The following is a 19,788-nucleotide window of genomic DNA, read 5'->3' as shown; positions in this document are numbered from 1 at the left end:
AAGCTGTTACAGGTCATTTCACTAGGAAAGTGAGAGAGGACCTAGGATCACCTTCCTCCCTCCCTTCTGTCCTTCCTCTTCTCCTGCCTTCATCTCCAGAAAGAAATCTAACCCTTCCAGTGTGCTCTTCAAGATCCTATTTATCTCTTCGCCTTTAAACTATTCTAAGAACAGGCTGTTATTTGATTTACTTTTCATATGGCTGTGATCAGTGATCAAAAGTTTTGAACCAATAAAAGAATAAAGTCAATGTGGTTTAGTGCTACTTTTGTCCAAAACTTCAGCTATCCACAATTTGGGTAAAACTGGCCCCCTTTAAAAAAAAAATCATTAGGAAGAACTTTGTAAGGGACTTTGTCTTTCAATTGAGGTTTAATTTAATTGGCACCAGGAAACTGGAAGTACTTCTGCTGTTTTCTGGCACCTTGTTAATTGTAGCCTTATTTAGCACTTACTAATGTTTTAATGGGAAAAGACGGCATGTTCTGTGAACATCATAAGAATTCATTTAAACCCCCTCATAGTAGTCCTTGCTTTCATTTATTGAATTTAGATTAATTTGGTTTTAGAGTCAGATAGAACTGGGCAGGTGGCCAGACCCCCAAAAGCAGACAAGGCTATTTTATTTTCCCTTCTTTAGGTCCCATTAGGATATTTGTCACAAAATACAAGGTGGTTCTTCATAGATTGGACTAGATGAATGTGAATGGGGGTTTACTTGTGCCTGTGAAACTTCAGACAAGTACAGATATATAAAAAATACTTCATTTTTACCTGGCATTGTAAAAATATTCTTTTTTTCCCTCAATGGAAAAATATAAAACTAATAATGGCCCCCAAACTAATAGTTCTTTTTCTTTTCTCTTTCTTTCTTTCTTTCTTTCTTTCTTTCTTTCTTTCTTTCTTTCTTTCTTTCTTTCTTTCTTCCTTGTTTTTGTTTTTGCCTTAATAAGTCAGTCTAGATCAGAAGTTAGACTTTATGTCTTTAACTGATGATTGGAGCTCATTACATGTTTATTAAATTAAACAGAAGGCAAAAAAAATCAAGAATTTCATAGTGATGGGGAAAAAAACCTTTGCTAAAGGGACAGCTAGTGGATCTCTTAAATTCAGCAGTGCTATTGCCCCTATTGCCTTTTCTCTTCACTTTTCTCCCTATTCTCCCTCTTTCAGACCTTTTGGCAAGATTTGATTTAGCAAGAAATTTTGTAACACAATCTTTATAAACAGCAAGGCCCCCTCCAATGAAAAGTAGGCCTGGATGGAGAAAGAAAGTTTGTTACATAGCAAATAGCTTCTGAGAAGCTTGTCCATAACAGTCTTCCTTACTTCTACACTTCTCCCTTTCCTCCAGAAAGAAAGCAGAAATACTGTTTCAGAGTTTTATTACATCATAATTCAATTCAGCAGCTATTTACTGAATATCTTTTATTTGAAAGATCCTATGGTAGGTACTGAAATATCATTCTTCTCATCATCATCATCAACGTAAACTCAGCAGTTAAGCTTTGAGGCACAGTACCTGGCACAGAGATGCTCGGTGGTCAGTTCAGTACCTGTTTCTGCACAGCACTGTGATAGCCTCCCCTAGGTTCAAATATCTGGTTGTTGATACTCTGAAACTCACTATAAAAGTCCTATGGCTTTTCTTTGAAAAGAAATGGTAGTGAATTGGACATTAGTTATGCACGTTATTAGTTAAGTTATGCCGTAGATAAATAGTGTGGAATTTACGAAAATACCATTGCATTCCCATTTTCAAGTTGGATGCTTCCTTTCTATCCTTGAAACATCCCTTAAATGCATAAGATGCATAGTAGCATCCTCTCTTCTTTCAGGTAAGGTGACTGAGGCAGAGTAAGATACATGAGTTACATGTCTTCCTTCAGCACATCATGACGAAGTTAGTCACAAGATCCTCTCTCCCGAGACTCAGATAGTAAAAATAGAAAGGAAGAGATGAGCATCTAGAATTTATATTTGGCTTTGTGACTTTATTCTTTGGTAGCCACTTTATCTCATATATCTACATCACATTCCTGCAAAGTAACAGGAATCGGAAGACTCCTCTTATGTCTCACTGTGCTGGACTAAATTTCTGCACTCCCTGACCAATGTCCTCTGGAAGGGATACTGCTTGCCTAAACTATAGTATATAAATCACTAATCATTAGTTAGGCATTGTGGAAATGAGTTTGCATATCAGCTCTTGAAGTAATACAGTTGTACTCTCTTCTTCCCTCCCCAGTTCATGGATCGTCTGAAGCTGCTTCTGATGCCCCTGAAGCATCAGCCAGACTTTATCTACCTGCGCCATGTCCCCCTGCGCAGAGTCCACCTGTTCACTTTCCTGCAGGTGTTATGTCTAGCCCTGCTCTGGATCCTCAAGTCCACTGTGGCTGCTATCATTTTCCCAGTCATGGTAGGGATTCCTTTCCTTGAGCCTACCCATCAAGTCATACCAATATCATTTGTTATTGTAATGTAGAAGACATATATGTCTTCTCTGTGTGGTTCTACTCTTTTCCAGCTTTGACCAAATAACTTTGAATTGATCAGTTGCAATTTAAGGTTCCTATGTCTGTGGTCATCTACACTGGACTTTAGTGTCAGACTCAGCTGAGTTCAGATCCCAGCACTGGTTTCTGCTGATCAGGGAGCCTTCATGAGCTGCCATTAACTTGTTCGTAAAATGGGCATGGCATTAGTATTGTTACTCTGAGCATCAATAATAAATATCAAGTATAGAGCACAGTGTCTGACATTAGGTAGACATCAGTGCACATTAGTTATCTTTAAAATATTGTATACTAGAATCAGTCTAAATAACAAAGCATAACACATTTCAGTCCAAATAATAAGAAAGCAAGTTTGGCAGCTTCTGACAGGTCATCCAGTGACTTAGAAGAAATGGAGTGAGAAGTGCAGTTTTTGAACTGCTTGCTGGTTTGCATCATGCTAAGTTTAAGGGTAAGTCTGGGCTCTCAGATGATGAGAAGCAAGGTAACATAACTAACATTGCACTTAGAAGTACAAGTGAAAGAAGTAAAAAAGGAAATGCTAGGTCTATTTTTGGCTTTATCACTAAATTTTATACTTTACCATAACTTTCCATTTCTTGCAAGAAAATGTACATGTGTACACTTGAAACAAGTCACCAAGCCAGCCTCTCAGTCTGCTTTGTCTCTCCCACAGAATTTTCATACACAGACCATATTTTATTTTTTATGAAAATCCTCTTACTCTTACCCAAGATTATTATTTTATCCTTTTTTTAGTATTATTTATTTATTTTGAGAGAGAGAGAGAGAGAGAGAGAGAGAGAGTGTGTGTGTGTGTGTGTGTGCATGGGAGAGGCAGAGAGAGAGGGAGAGAAAGAATCCCAAGCAGGCTCCACACTGTCAGTGCACAGCCTGATGGCTCGATACCACAAACTGTGAGATCATGACCTGAGCCAAAATCAAGAGTTGGACACTTAACCAACTGAGCCACCCTGGTGCCCCTAATTTATCTTACATGTGTTTGTTGTTTGTAAATTTTTTTTTCTCCAAGGGAAAACAAAAAGGAAGGAGGAAGAAAAAAATTATATAAAATACTAGTGATGTTTGTCATATTTTTTTTCACTTATATCCCTTTTTTCCCCTTAAACTCTGTTAACTTACTGGAAAACACAATGAGTGTGAGAAATGACTCCCATTTGCCCACTGGTATAGTCTACCTATTAGTTTTGCTACAGGCAGGAAAAACAAAGTAAGGTCTGCATAAATTTGAAATGTATCCAGTAAATCACTTAATGCTGATGCTGTAAGTAATAATAATAAATGTGTTATCTGTATAAAGTATTTTTTACTTTTCCAGAGGTTTTGTTTGATCACAAAGCAATAGTATAATATCAGTAGGGTAGATGTTGTTAATTTCTCCCGGAGATGAAAAATGGACATATAGAGAGCATGATGTGGATAAACCCAACTGTTTAATTTGAGACAGTCATGACTCCTATATCCTAGTACATACTAATTTTATTCTTGAGCAAAGGCATCTTTAATGTACTTTTACAAGTTACTCTTCAAGGGCAACTCATAGAATCAAAGATACGTATTTTAAGAATACCGATTTTAGAGGTAGACAGCTGGGGGCCCTTTGTATTTTGTTTTCTGGCTTTGTGATTTTGGATGTCTCTAAGCCTCAGTTTCCTTACTTGTAAGATAGAGATCATAATATCTACTTTTTGAGTTTGTGGTGGGAATAAATGAGAAAAATACCGCCTAAGAGTTTAGCACAACATCTGTCACACAGTAAGTTTTCAGGTCATGATAGTGATTGAAGTCACCCAGTAGATTAAGTGGTCTGTGCGTACTCAAATGCTGTCTCATTATTAGTACCTTGAAGATGTTTTAGTGTATTGTATGTCATACAAATTTTCTTGATTTTCAAAAACCTGCTTAATGTTTTAATTTTGAATAATTAGAAATCATATGTAGGCTGTTTTTTCCCTTTAAACTCTCAGCCATTTATTAAAAATCTGACATGGAAGAAAATGGTTTAAAAAATAATCCTTTCGTGTTGAAATTCTAAGTGAATGTGATCATACATTTCAGTGAACAAAGTGAGTTTGACTTAGTACTTTTATGATCCAGCTTCCCCATAAAGAAGATGTTTATGGTCCACTTAATATAAATCCATATAAGCAAGATGAGTTCTGTCATATTCTCGCCTTCTATAAGTTTCTACTGCCTTTGATAGAGTAGTGTCGATACTCACTATGACTTTATCTGACCTTGTTTCTTTCCTACTTTCTATATTTGTCCTTGTAGATCTTGGCACTTGTAGCTGTCAGAAAAGGCATGGACTACCTCTTCTCCCAACATGACCTCAGCTTCCTCGATGATGTCATTCCAGAAAAGGACAAGAAAAAGAAGGAAGATGAGAAGAAAAAGAAAAAGAAGAAAGGAAGTCTGGACAGTGACAATGATGATGTAAGGCTTTCCAAAATTCCAAAATAAAGCTAAACAAATAAATGTGAGACATTTATGGATGTCATATATATATATTATACTTTATGTGAGATGAATTCAGAGAATTTACCTGGCTGTGTTACATGCCAGTCTTCCTTTGCCCTTTATTTTCTTTCTTTAGTTTTTTTTTTATATTTTCTGAAGTCTTTCTATAGCCATTAATATACTGATAGCAATGAAATGACTCCCTCCACCACCAAAAAAAAAAAAAAAAAAAAAAAAAAAAAAAACCACATCTAAAGAACTCCAATCTCCCATTTCACAGATAAAAAGAAAATTTGCTTCAAAATGCTGTAAAATGTATTTGCTTTACTATTGATAATCCAGGGTTTAACTTTGAGATAATAACTCAGTTTTATGTAATTTTAAGCCTGATATAGACAAATACCTGTGACCTCACCTACTGTGATCTATGTATCCATTTGAGTAGGCACTCAACCAAAGTCCTCTGCTGTTGTACTTACCCTCACATTGGACTTGAAGATTATTTCTCTGTGACCCTTCAAGGAAAAGGAAAGGGTCTTGGAGCCTAGGGTCGTTTTACAGAATTGTAGTTGTCAGTTTTGTAGTCCAAATGATCCTCCTGCAATTGGGTGATTAAGTTTAGAGAAATAAAACTATTGCCCATTTTTTCATCTTTAGTTTAGGAGACCATTTCATGGGTGCTGCAGCAGGGGTCTGTAATCAGTGCAAGGAGAAAAGCTGGGATTTTTACACACACACACACACACACACACACACACACACACACACACACACACACAGAGGTTGTCCCAGTAGCCTGGGATAAAGGACTGCCAAAATGACACTTTCTATGTGAAGATTTTTTCTGGATTTTACACAGTACAGTATTGAAATTCTAGTTGGTCCCTGGTAAAGTATTCTAAAGTGGGAGTATAGTTAAGTTTTGCTGTCTACTCTGTACTTGATCATTTTGATTGACCATACATACTTGTCCTTACTTGCCATAACAGCTCCTTATAGTGTATGTTTTTGTTCCTATTTTACAGGAGAAAATTTAGACTGAGAAATGTTAAGTCATTTTTCTGAGTGTACACAACCATAGTGGCAAAGCCAAAACTCCGATCCAGGGCTGTCTGGTTATTTCCAGCTGGTCAGGCTGTCTGGTTGTATTTTTTGTGGAGAATTTAGAAATAGTACAGTGAAGGAAGGCAACAGACACAATTGGATTTCAGATAAATTGATCCAATAAAAAAAAAGTCTAAATATGTGAGGCACATTTAGCTAAAGAGAAAAAGAGTCCGAGGGAAGTTTTGTGACTGTCATCATCCATCTTCAGTGAGAACAGGTGTATAGATTTTCTGTTTCCAGTGATGACAGAAAAAAGGAATGTGTTTAAATTGCAGTACAGAATAGGGTGCAGTGTTAAAAAGAATGGTTAAAAAATGTTTACACATTCAATAGAAATCAAAATTTGAAATTAATTTCTAGGCCACTCAAGACAAAAAAGGGAACACTTGAAATACTGACATAATTAAAGTAATATTTCATCTTGAATTTTCAAAACAAGTATGCCAGTTTATATACATGGACACCAAACTTAAAATTTATTACATATAACTAATATAGAAAATAATATTGTAGAATCCTCATCTCTAATAGTTTTTAAGAAAAAAAATAATAAACTGTCAACTTTGGGGGATGTTTTAAATTTATGCTCTCTAGTTCAAAAGTTGTATCAAATGAGCTCCTGAGAAGTTCTTCTAATTCTTTGATTCAATTTTCAACAGATCATATTTTATTTAAACAATGCTATTCTTTTATTAATGATATTTACTGTTTCCAGCTCTGTATTTCCAACAGATTTCTTGAAGATAATGTGTGCTACTTGTTTCTTTTCTTTTCCTCTTTTTCTTCTTGCCCCAACCCCCACCAAAAAACAACAAGCTTGTGTATTTGTCTTAGTGAACTCAACCAGGCAATTTGAGTACATGTGTGTAGTAAGTTCTGTGTGTTGAGCTTATTATTTGGGGGCTCTTTATCTGGAAGGTGACTCTCCTAGTGTCCACCTGGTAATCATGGATGCTAGGATCCATGGATATAGAGAGCCACAGAGGGCATGGGGGTTACAGCACATTTGTGAGCAGAAGTAGTGAAAAATTATGGCTTGCCAATATTTTGAGCCACTCAGTCATTTTTGGACCTTCCTGTAGGCTATGATTAAGGGTTGGCTTCCAACCTGTTCATCCATAAATGCTATTATTTGGGGAAATGTTTGAAATACTGTGGTTAAAACTTGTCCTTCTTGACATTCACGTAAAGGTACATGCATGTGACATCTTCATTTTTTTTTTTTTTGGTCAATTTAAATGCAATATCTTAGTCCCTTAAAACCATATGGTGGCTTATTACCATCTTTAGACTCACCTTAAAGGAATTTTCATGTATGTAGTAGTCTGTATGTTAAGGTTTATTTTTTCTTTATTTTCTTTGATCTCTACTTCTTACCCCCCTCCCCCCATCTTTCTGCTAAAGGCCATCTCTGGTAGTTTCAGTTAAGGGATGGATTTTATCTTTTCAGTCTAAACATAGACTTGGATTCAATATAATGATTTCTTTAAAAAAAAGTAAGGTGGTAATCCTGTGAAAATCTGTTTTAGTTTTGGCTTAGGTGACCTGTTGTTGTTTTTTTAACATTTATTCATTTTTGAGAGACAGAGCTCAAGTGGGGGAGGGACAGAGAGAGGGAGACACAGAATCGAAGCAGGCTCCAGGCCCTGAGCTGTCAGCACAGAGCCTGACATGGGGCTCAGACCCACAAACCAAGAGATCATGGCCTGAGCCAAAGTCGGACACTTAACTGACTGAACCACCCAGGTGCCCCATGGTGACCTGTTTTCTTAAACAGCCCCATGAATAGCTCCCTAGTACCTTCCTTTTGATTTTTATTTTCTCATGTTTTGCTAAGCTTTCAAATATATTTGGTACGAGCAAATTGAAATGAAACTTTAACTATAAAATAGTTTTGCTAGAGTATTAGAGTAAGAGGGAGAGGTTTATTTTCAACTGTACATACAGGGCTCCTTGATCATGAATGTTAGTCTTCTACCTGTCTTGGAAAGAAAGATGAGTCCTCATTTTCTTGAACATGGAATCAGAAAGCATAAATGCAACAAGAATTGTAAGCCCATGTTATAGTCCAGGAAGTTTCCTATCCTAGATTTAATGTTTCATATTGAGATTATTTTCTTTATACATGTAACAAACCCATAGATATTTGATGATTGGGAATCCAGTTTATGTAAGCTTTACACTTGTTTTAATTTGTAGTGATATCTATTTGGTGTGGTTCTAGTTTTAATTAACTCCATTGACTCAGAAGAGAGGAAAACAAATGTGAGAATGTGTAGAATTTGAAAAGTTAGCAAGTGAAAATGATTATATCAAAGTATTTTCTCCTTAGACAATGTGAATGATACTATGATAGATTTGATCAGTACTGGGAAGTAAAGAAGGGCTGTATTGTAAAAACTTTCTAAAAACTGTTACAAATTTCTTTCACAGTCTGACTGCCCATACTCAGAAAAAGTTCCAAGTATTAAAATTCCAATGGACATCATGGAACAGCAACCTTTCCTAAGAGATAGCAAACCTTCCGACAGTGAGTACAACTAACCTCTTTCATGACTGCTCAAATATGATTTGTACTTGCAGAGAAAAATCTTTAGAATGATCAGTTAATTTCCCCTCTATTTTCTTCCTGTTTCTCTATTTGAAGATTTATACTTCATTATTATAAAACTCCATTTTTTACATCCTTGAGCTTCACTCTTCTTTCTTTTATCCGTAACCTTCTAAGTTTTTGTTTGGTAGTCTTTTCTCTGACCCAAGTTCTCACCAGTTTCTTTCAATTGCTAAACTCGTAACCATGTTTTTAATTGATTTTTCTTTTTTTTCTGCTGGTATTTAGAATTGCAGCTTATAGTACTACATCACTGTCTATTACGGTTTTGTCTTCCTTAGGCTTTATTTAGCCAATGACCAAATGAGCTCAAGAGAGAAATTGCATCATAGGCCTCTAAATGATCAGTAAATCAGTTGTCCGTATTGAGAATTTGGAATAATTGTTATTTTCAATTAAATTAGCAATCATAAAATATTAACAAAACTTATCAGGTATTACTTATAAGACATAGTACATTTTCTTCCTAATTTCTTTATTCCTTTCCTGCTATTTTAAAAACACCTTTTTTTTTTTTTTAATTTTTTAACGTTTATTTATTTTTGAGAGAGAGAGACAGAGCATGAGCAGGGGTGGGGCAGAGAGAGAGGGAGACACAGAATCTGAAGCAGGCTCCAGGCTCTGAGCTGTCAGCACAGAGCCCGACGCGGGGCTCGAACACACAAACTGTGAGATCATGGCCTGAGCCGAAGCCGGATGCTTAACCAGCTGAGCCACCCAGGCGCCCCTAAAAACACCTTTTTAAGTGGACTGGTTTTTCAGGGGCAATAGCCTGGTGACTAAGATGTAACGGTTTCCAACATACCATCTTTTCTTTTGTAATTGAGTTAACAGGCCACTTGAAAAGAGGGGAAAACCTCCGAAGTTACACTAGTGAATAGCTCAAGCTTTTCCAATATCAAGTAGCAGTTGCTTCCAAACTACTTTCCCTTTGGGTTCTCATTTGAAGAAAATGTATTCTTTCAGATCCAGATGTACTTCAAAGTTTACTGATCTGTTATGGGAAAAAAGACAGTTGAGACACTTTGACTTCTGTTTGACAATGCCACTTCCACTTCAGGAAGAGGTTGCCAAGAAAAGTGTGAAATGAATGACTGTTTATGAAAATTGGGCATATTAGTTTCCTGTCGCTGTGTAACAAATTACCAAAACATTCAGCAGCTTAAAACAACAAATATATATTTTCTTCTATAGTTCCGGATGTTCAGGAATTTAGGAACAGCTGATTTAGGTGGTTCTGGCTCTAGCGACTCGTGAGACAGCAGACAAGCCTTTGGCGGGGGCTAAGCTTGAAGACAATGGGAATTGGGATCAGCTCCACGTTCATGCACAAGGCCATTGGCAGGAGGTTTCAGTTCCCTGGCCCATGGGCACCTCCCTAGGGATGCCCGTAATATAGGTTCCCCCAAGCCCAGTGAGAACAGAGAGAGAAACCAAGGCAGAAGCTGCAGTCTCTTATAACTGAATCTCAGAAGTGACATGCCATCACTTCTGCCATGTTCTAAGGGTCACACGCCACCCAACCCTGGTACAACATGGAAAGGAATGACACAAGGACATGAATGCCAGGAGGCACCAGGAAGGCTGGGAGGCCATCTTGGAAGCTGGCTGCCACACTGGGTTTAAAGAACAATTAAAGCAGTCTCAGCTCTGATGCCCAGTCTGTAACCCATGACATGTAACTGAGGCTAATTTCTTCTCAGTCCCATTAACAGGATTTAGTTAATATTTCTTTTTTCAATTCAAGCTTCTCAAACTATATTCTGGCTTCATTTTTCATTTTATTAATGCATTCATAGCAAAACAAAACTGTGTAAGGGACACGGCACGTATGTCTTCTGTTGGCATCATGACCTAGGATAGCCCTTCTAAGTACAGTTTAAAGGCTGCTGCAAAAAAATAAAAAATAAATAAAAAACACCACCAGCTAGAATTGGAGGCTCATGAAGAAAGTTGTATGGCAAAATGGTTCTTTTAGTGGTAGCTGTTATTCATTCTCTCAGAAATCCATTAGAAAGGTGCATGGAACGATTGATATGAATTAGAAATTTACTTAAGCAAAATATCTCTGATCATTCTAACTGAAATCTTTTCTAATGCCATATTAGTCTTTTATAATTCATGAAAGAACAAAATTGTTAGTAGAGGTGCAGGAAAATTAAGTTCCTCAAAATCTTCTCCCCCCATGAATAACAGCAGGGCAAAACTGTGGATGCCGAAGAAGAAAGGAAATCCAAGGGCAAAACTTAAGACATTAAGTAGATCCTCTACAAATGTTTGGCCTCCTACCCCCTCACCAAAAAGAACAGCGGTCCATCCCATTGTATTCACCCAGAGGAAATGAAGCTAACAGATTTTTATCTTCATCACATTAGTTAGATTCTTAGGTCAATATGGTGTCTATTGAAATTGTCTAAGTATGCCTTTCTCTTTCCCATTGTAATGCATCAATTTTTATGACAATTTTTATTTTTACTCAAATTTTATATGTTCCCTAAGTCTGCTGTTTATGATTTAAAGAATTTTTTTTTTTTTTCCAGGAGAAAGATCACCAACATTCCTTGAACGCCACACATCATGCTGATAAAATTCCTTTCCTTCAGTCACTCGGTATGCCAAGGTAAAGGACAACTCGGTATTTTACATTGTTCTATGGGATGATTGCCCCTCAGAAATGTAGCCCATGGTGGATTATTGGCAGAATACCTTGTTTCCTGTCCTGTCTACAAGTTATCTGAAATCGCTTACCCAATCCCCGAACCTCTCCCCAGCTTTTATGTAGAAAGTGTTCTACGAGGCCTACTATACTGCGAAGTAATGGAACTTTCATTGTCATTAAGGTAAAGCCCAGGACTCACATTCGCTTTTATTGCTTCCGCATCATCTCTGTTTGAAGGGTAACTGCTGGCAGCTCTCCAGTAGTTTTCTTCCCTAATCTTAACACGGCTGCAGAGACCTCAGACCCTCCTTGATTTTCCGAAAAGCAAAACTCATGAATATTTTCTTCATGTAAGTCTGTTTGTCCTTTTAATTTCTCACAGTATCACCTGCATGGCCGTCCTTCTTCTTGATTTTTGTGTGTGTGTTTTTTTTGAAACCTAGGTATGAAATTTTTAAGAAATTTTTTACTTGAATTTCTTGACTCTTCTGGTATCTTCCTCCCATTTAAGAATGTTTGTGTTTAATACAGAAAGAGCAGATAAGTATTTTAAAGAGAACAAAGGACAGACCCATCCAGCTTCTGCACAGTGCAGAAGTATATTTGACACATGATAAAGGAAATCTGATTTACTTACTATTTCCTTTCTTTTCTTTTTTCTCCAGTCCTCCTAGAACTCCAGTAAAAGTTGTGCCTCAAATTAGGATAGAACTTGAGCCTGAAGACAATGATTATTTCTGGAGGAGCAAGGGAACAGAAACTACATTGTAACCTGTTTGTCTTTCTTTAAAATTGACAGTTTTTGTTGTTAATGTTCTGGGGTTTTGTCTGGTTGTTTATTTTTTAATTTTTGTTTTGTTTTGGGTTTTGGTCATTGGCCAAATAATATAGTGCTCACTCTGCTTCTCTCTTGCATAGGTAAAATCAAGACCATACTGCACTGTTCCTTAAAAACATCTGAAGAATCCCCTTTTCTTTTCACACTTTCAGATGTGTCCTCTGACAACCAAATTCCTCTGTCACTGAAGACACACACAGACCCTGTCCTTTTCCTTTATTAAGCAGAGGGCAAAAGTATTAAGGATTTTGTAACACCTTTTTAACGTATTGAAGGAACTTACAACTAGCTTTGGAGCTGTGCTTACTGGCTTGTCTGTCTGCCTGGTAGAATAAACCTTGACCTCCAGGCAGAGTCCCTTCTTGCTTCTAGAGCTTTCCAGGACTGGAAAAAGTGCTGCAATGCGAACTTGCTCTTGCTTGTAAGCCCTAATCTTAGAGTTATCAAAAGAAGAAAAACTAAAGGTACTTAACTCCCTGTAGAGAAACTGTTGCCATCATTGTAGCAAGTGCTGGAATATCCCTTTTTCCTATGCAACTTTTTTTAACCCTTTAATGAACTTATCTGTTGAGTACATTGAAGAATATTTTTCTTCGTAGATTTTGTTGTTTAAATTATGGGGCCTAACCTGCAACTTATTTTTTGTCAATTTTTTAAACTTTTTTTTAATTACTGTAAAGAAAATGAATTTTTTCCTGCAGCAGGAAACATAGTTTTGAGTAGTTCTACCTCTTATTTGTAGCTGCCAGGCTTTCTGTAAAAATTGTATTGTATATAATGTGATTTTTACACACACATACACACACACACATACACACACACACACACACACACACGGATACACAATCTCTAAGGTAAGCCAGAGGGCTGGATCAGATTAAAAACACCATGTTTCTAAGCATCCATTTTTCCCTTTCTTTAAGAGAAATTTACTGTTCTATGAAGAGATTGGGGAAGAAGGGAGAAGCTCCTATGTAATGGGAATAACTGATGTTTTGATAATAGTAATATCCAGACATAGATGCTGATTGTATTACCATGTCGATGTCCTATGCAGTATTTTGGACATTTTTTTCATTTTGAAATATTTGTGTGTTTGTGTACATACTCTGTGTGTGGCTGGTGCACATATGTGCAGAGTTAGAAAAAGAGCGAAGGTAGGCAATGGACAGTTATCCAGACCCCTGTGTCAGTTTTCATAAAACCCAAACCCCATTATGTATGAAAAATCCATGAGAGGTCTGAGAGATTTACCATTATGCAAATAAGGCTAAATATATTTTATTGCCCAGATGCCATCACGGATCCTACAAAATTCATAGAAATATTAATAGACCATTGACCTATTTATAGTGTTTATGGGAATGCAGACAGATCTGCTGAGGTATGTATATGTACATATGTGTATGTATATATATATGTGTATGTGTGTGTGTGTGTATATGTGTATGTGTGTGTGTGTATGTGTATGTGTATATATACATACATATGTATATACATATATATATACATATGTATGTATATATACACACACACACACATTTTAACATTGCTCACACATGTTTTTTAGGGTGGATATATTTCAAAGTACCATACTGAAAATTAGAAAAAAGAAAATTGGGTCTTTAGTCACCAAATTTAGCATGTTATTTAAGTGTAATCTTTTTAATAGGTTGCATTATGTGTTGTGAGTCTGCATAACTGAATTCATAATTTTGGATTTATGTAACCACATTTGTGATATATCCTAACTAAAACAGGTTGCTGGAGGAGTACCAGAAGCAGGATGAAGCCATTTATTTGGTTTCAATATATGCACATAGTGACTCCCACTCATTCTTGTGTTAATTAAATTATAATTCTGTCCTCTTAAAATTCTGATTATAAAAATCTTATTATCCTGAATTAGCTGTTACTTTTATAGTATCTGCTAATCTTAAAACTTTAAATTTTATACAAATTAGACATAAATGACCTGCAATGTGTTTTCATTAAAATGAAAGCAGCAGATTACGTGTTATTTGTTAAAACCTTACACACCAGATTTTGGCATCGCGTTTGTATTTAGAGCTATCCTTAAAATGATTATACTACCTGGTTTTTCATTACTCTAATATAAAACTATATAAGAAGATTTTCCTTTTTCTTTACCAAGGGAAGCATCAAAAAAAATGTCTAAGAGCCATGCATAATAAGTTCAGTCTAACCTATGATCATGTTAAATTAAAGATACCTTTATTCACTTTTATAAAAGCCCTAGATGTAATACTTTATCTTTCTGATCATGAATCAAGTATTTCAGGATCTGTGCCTTTCTCCATCTCTTTCAAAGAACTCCTGAAGCGACTTAACTCAATATTTCAGCCTTTGAGCAGATCTAAAAGCTATCTCACATCCACTTATGATCCATATTCTGTGGCAAAAGGTTGAAATTCATGATGTGAATGCAGTATAGTACTTTCTGTCTGCTAAAAGTAACAGTTAATATCACACCCTTGCAGTATTTTGGAGCCCAGGGAAACTTTTTAAAAATCATTAGTTTCAGAGGAACAGAAGTAGTTACCCAACAAGCATACAAAACCTGAGGTCCATACAGAGCCACCAGATCATCTGCATTTCAACTGAATTTACTCATTGTCTGAGGACTAGCCGGATTTGGCGGTGGTTTTGTTTGTGTAAACTGGACACACAGAATACAGTACAATGGTGAATTTTTCACACAGTGTCATTCCCCGATGTGAATACAGAGACATGAGTTGTTAGGAGTCCAAGATTAAGTGTACACTCCCAAGATGTCAAGCAGAAGTCCTGTGGTTGTACAAACTTACTGTTGAAGAGATCATTAGGCCAAGAGTTGGCCTTATCAAAGGAGCATAAAGGCCTCTCATTTTGCATTTGAAAGAAAATCTCTTGGAGACACTGTTTTCCTTGATAAAGATCGCTCTTCTTCTGTGTGAGACAAGGACTTGGAATCCTAACTATTTTCTGTGCCACAGGCAGTAGTGATCCTGCCTCTTCTTCCAGTCAAGCAGTGGAGTCGGGGTGGGGGACGGAGGCTTAACGATGTGCAAAAACAAAAACAAAACCCTCTCTAATGAGCCCCCACCTCAAGAAATGGGGGAAGGGTGGGAAGAAGTGGTTATCTGCCATCAGTAAGTCAGTTTGTGTATGTTTTATGCACACGCACCAACACACACAGAGTAAATCTTTTATCAGCTATATATTGCTGTATAATATAGAGAACGATTGTCTTCCGAGTTTTTGGTTCTTTTTTTTTTTTTTAACTGTGTTAAAGTACTTGAAATGTATTGACTGCTGACTATCCTTTAAAAACAAAACAAAACCATTTGAGTTGTATTACAGAGGTTGACATTGTTCAGGGATGGGACAAAGCTTTCTTCAAATCTTTTCATACCACTTAGTGATTTTGGTGCAGGAACTTGAGATTTTCTTATTTATTCCATGATATTTCACATCTACTCTTCACAGCATGAGCATAAAGCCCAGTGGCACCAAGTGGCTGAATACAATCAAATGATATTTTATAGCATTTGACTGGCTGAAGGGCCTTGGGAGTTTTCACATGATGATTTCATTGAGCTTCATTGCAGCCTGAAATTAAAAAAAAAAAAAAAGTTTTATGGTATATGCTAGCCAGTCAAGTTGTGTTTTGACCAGAAATTTGGGTATGACCTATTTCTTAGCTCATTTCTCTGTGCTCTATGGGTACATACAAAAATCCTGAATTCTGTTTCCCAGGCAGATAATTGCAACTCAGGGCTAAAGTCATCCAGTGAAACTTTTAGAGCCAGAAGTTAACTTTGTCCCAGTCCTACAATGTGAAAAGAGTGAGTAGTTGCCTCTTTTTTAGCCATTTTCATGGCTGGTACATATCTGTACACCTTACTTTTCAGAATCAATACGCACTTTCAGATATTCTTATTTTTATTCTCTTAAGTCTTTATTAACTTTGGAGAAATGATGCATCTTTTTATTTTAAATGAAGTAGATCAACATGGTGGAACAAATGATAAAGAACAGAAAACATTTCAATATATTACTAATAATTTTTTTCCAATATAAAACCTAAAATTCCTATAACATTATAGTATTTTACAGTTTTATGAAGCTTTCTATTGTGACTTTTATGGAATTAAGAGATGAAGAAGATGAGATATTTTAGCATTTATATTTTTCAAAATTAAATGTATACTTAAAATAAAGTAACTTTATGCATTTACGAGTGTCAAGTGCTTCTGTTCAACTCTTCAAATAATTATGAAGTGCCTGTTATTTTACTCTTTGGGTGTTACAAGGAATACAAAGATGAGTAAGTTAGAGTCCCTGACCTCAGATGGCTTTTTATCACTCCAGGCAGAATGATAAAATAAGCATCCAAATTATATAAAATAAGAGATTGTCAGAATTACCTATTCAAGTATTAATGAAGTAATATGCAGGGGTTCAAAGAAAAAAATATGTCCAACTAAGAGCAATGAAATGGTTTTACTGAAAAAGTTGTGTTGTTCTTCCTCTTTTATAAAGTTAGTGAAATATAAAATGCCATTTTTTGAATCCAGGATGATGTATATAGTCAATTCTCAAAGGAAAAAAAAAACCGCTAAGCATAAGCACTTATTAAAAAATTATTATTCAAAAAAACGAAATCTTGGATTGGTACTCCTCAGAAGGTACATGACACCTACTTCCTCCTGCTGGGCCTATCCAGACTTCCCTCTATTATTTATAATTCTCCAGGAAACTTCAGTTCTGCCTGTGGTTATAAACAGGGAGTGGTGGTTGGTGGACCGGGGAGGCAGCACATAGAGGGGATGAGAAAGAACCATTGGTAGCAGTAAAAAAAAGTACATTAAAAAAAAAAAAAGTAATGAGACACAGACATTGGCTATAACAATCTTTCAACCTAGAAACTTCATGTAGAGTCAAGAGCTCTGAGCATCTGGATGGTGGTAGTGGTGGTGAAAATGGGGTTTGGATTTCATAGCTGAGCTGGAAGAAGCAACAGAAGCCGCCACAATTAGAATAGGCAATAATATGGGTGAATCTGTTTAATTCTTCAGTGTACCCACAGAAAATTGTAAATGTCGTCATGTGTAACAACAACTGAGTCAAGAAGTTAAGATCAAATTGTATTTGGTATGTTATGAAAAAAACTGGGGGCTTCAGCGGCTCTTCTTTACTTGATGTACCTGAGAACAGGGGAGGAAAGCACAGAAGCCTCTGAACCACCAACCCGCATGTCTCAAGGGCTAGGCGCCACAGTTTGAACACCATCATTTTGGGAGAAGAGCTCAGATCCTCCCACAGAATCTATTTCCACTTGTTTTATTCAAAACGCTTCAATGTGTTAAGCTTGGTCATCTGTGGCTTTCTCGGAACACAGGACATGAGAAATAACAGAAAATTACTGATAGGAAAAGTGAGTTAGCAAGAATCAAGAGCTTCAGCCTGGTAGGAAAAGAGGAAATATTTTTAAACCTATGAGAAGATACTTTTAAAACTATAAAACATACTTAGGAACTTAAAAATCAGGCTATTTGGTACAGAGGCAAGGACATCACAACAAATCTTAAAGGTAGATGTATTGGTTTTACAGGGAAATGATTGAATTGAGTAAATGTCTTGCCTGTTGAAAATATATACTCCCTATTCTGCCTCCAGGATCTTTTTTAAGAAAAAATTTTAACGTCCATTTATTTTTGAAAGAGAGAGAAAAAGCACGAGTCGGGGAGGGGCAGAGAGAGGAGACACAGAATCCAAAGCAGGCTCCAGGCTTCAAGCTGTCAGCACAGAGCCCGATGTGGGGCTCAAACCCATGAACCATGAGATCATGACCTGAGCCAAAGTCAGACACTTAACTGACTGAGCCACCCAGGCACTAACCCCCCTCCCCTTTTTTTAAATGTAAAACTGACTTCTGTACAAATTGATGAACCAAGATTTCTCCTTTTCAAGACTCCATAAAATGATTGTAAAGGAATAAAACAATTATGGAAGGTGGCACATGTGACCCAGAGACACCCACAAATTCTAATGATGAAAGGCAAATGCATGTTTGGATGATAAAGCAGTCTGCAGGAAGCTGCAGCTTAGAACACAGAGGAGGATACAGTTAATGTCATTGATGGATGGCCAGGAGAATCTCAGTAAGTCTCAGACTCAAGTATCCGAGATGGGAATGCGAAGTAGGACTGGCTGAAAATGGGTATTAACAGGATGTGTGTGTATATATAGAATCTGCTCTCCTACCTCTGCTCGTCAATCAGCCTAATGCCACGCTCTTCTCCTTAGATTAAAAAAAAAAAAAAAAAATCAGAATTCTTCTCCAAGATAATTGAACAAACTGTCTTGAGAAAAAGTGGGAACACCTATTGAAAACACTAAATTCCTCATCTGACAGACAAGGCCTGAGAGTCAACAAAACTCACCCATAGGCAGAACGTTCCTTGTCAAATATTTTTTCTCATTCAAAATGTGAAGGTACATATGGGCAGTAAGAATCACAAATCATTTGAAGAAATCCTTTAAGCATTACTGAGAAAGACCAAGGCTAATAGAAAAGATTAATCCTTTAAAAACAAGTGTTTCAAAGACCAGAAGAAAACTTACAAAAAAAAAAAAAATCATTGTAATTTACTTTATACTTGAGAAAACACTACCCATGCAAAATTTGAATGGGATCGGGGCGCCTGGGTGGCGCAGTCGGTTAAGCGTCCGACTTCAGCCAGGTCACGATCTCGCGGTCTGTGAGTTCGAGCCCTGCGTCAGGCTCTGGGCTGATGGCTCGGAGCCTGGAGCCTGTTTCCAATTCTGTGTGTCTCCCTCTCTCTCTGCCCCTCCCCCGTTCATGCTCTGTCTCTCTCTGTCCCAAAAATAAATAAAAAACGTTGAAAAAAAAAATTAAAAAAAAAATAATAAAAAAAAATTTGAATGGGATCATTTTAAAAAGAAGAAAGAATTAAGAGAGAACACTTGAAAATTTAAAATACCATTCCAAAGTTTTTACAAATTACAGAATAGTTGGAAGATAAAGTTTATAAACTATCCCAAAATAGAGAATCCAAAAGAAAAAATACGTAAGAAAAGGCATAAAGTATCAATCTATAAAATAAATAAATATTCTCAGAAATGAAGGTAGATACACATCTTCATATATAAATCTGGCCAGAAACAACAATTATCTACATGTAATACTGTGGAATTTCAGGTAACCAAGAAAAAGATTTCAAAACACAAAAATAAGAATCAGAAAAAGAGGTCACATACAGAGAACTAAAAATCAAGACAATGACAATCCTTTCAACAGCAAAATTAGAACAGCTAGAACATAGAGTGCAATGTTGTGAAACTTCTAGAGGAAAATGATTTTAAACCTAAAATTCTAGATGTAACTAACCTATTAATAAAGTATAAGGTAGAATAAAATATTTAGGAACCATCAAATTCCAGTTTATCTTCCCACTTACCTGTTCTTAGGATATTACTCACGAATATACCTCACTATTCAAGTGAGACAGAGTCAGCATCACAAAAATCAATCAGCTTTGTTGAA

General features: G+C 36.4%; 1 protein-coding gene across 4 annotated transcripts in view; it reads left to right on the top strand.

Moving 5' to 3' along the window:
- The window catches only part of SLC4A4 (solute carrier family 4 member 4), a 350,076-nt gene extending 337,882 nt beyond the window's left edge, over positions 1-12,194 (top strand). For all 4 annotated transcript variants that reach the window (XM_019467956.2, XM_019467942.2, XM_019467967.2 and 1 more), the window contains 5 exons: positions 2,249-2,422; positions 4,815-4,976; positions 8,541-8,637; positions 11,259-11,338; positions 12,043-12,194. In XM_019467956.2, the coding sequence (XP_019323501.1) occupies positions 2,249-2,422; positions 4,815-4,976; positions 8,541-8,637; positions 11,259-11,302 (477 nt within the window). In that variant the 3' untranslated portion in view covers positions 11,303-11,338; positions 12,043-12,194. The remainder of the gene's footprint in view (positions 1-2,248; positions 2,423-4,814; positions 4,977-8,540; positions 8,638-11,258; positions 11,339-12,042) is intronic.
- Positions 12,195-19,788: the final 7,594 nt, after the last annotated feature.

Source organism: Panthera pardus, unplaced genomic scaffold, assembly GCF_024362965.1.
Source record: "Panthera pardus isolate Hobbes unplaced genomic scaffold, ASM2436296v1 HiC_scaffold_13, whole genome shotgun sequence".
NCBI lineage: Eukaryota > Metazoa > Chordata > Mammalia > Carnivora > Felidae > Panthera > Panthera pardus.
Note: the sequence above shows the minus strand (reverse complement) of the source record. Positions and strands in the feature narration are given on the sequence as shown.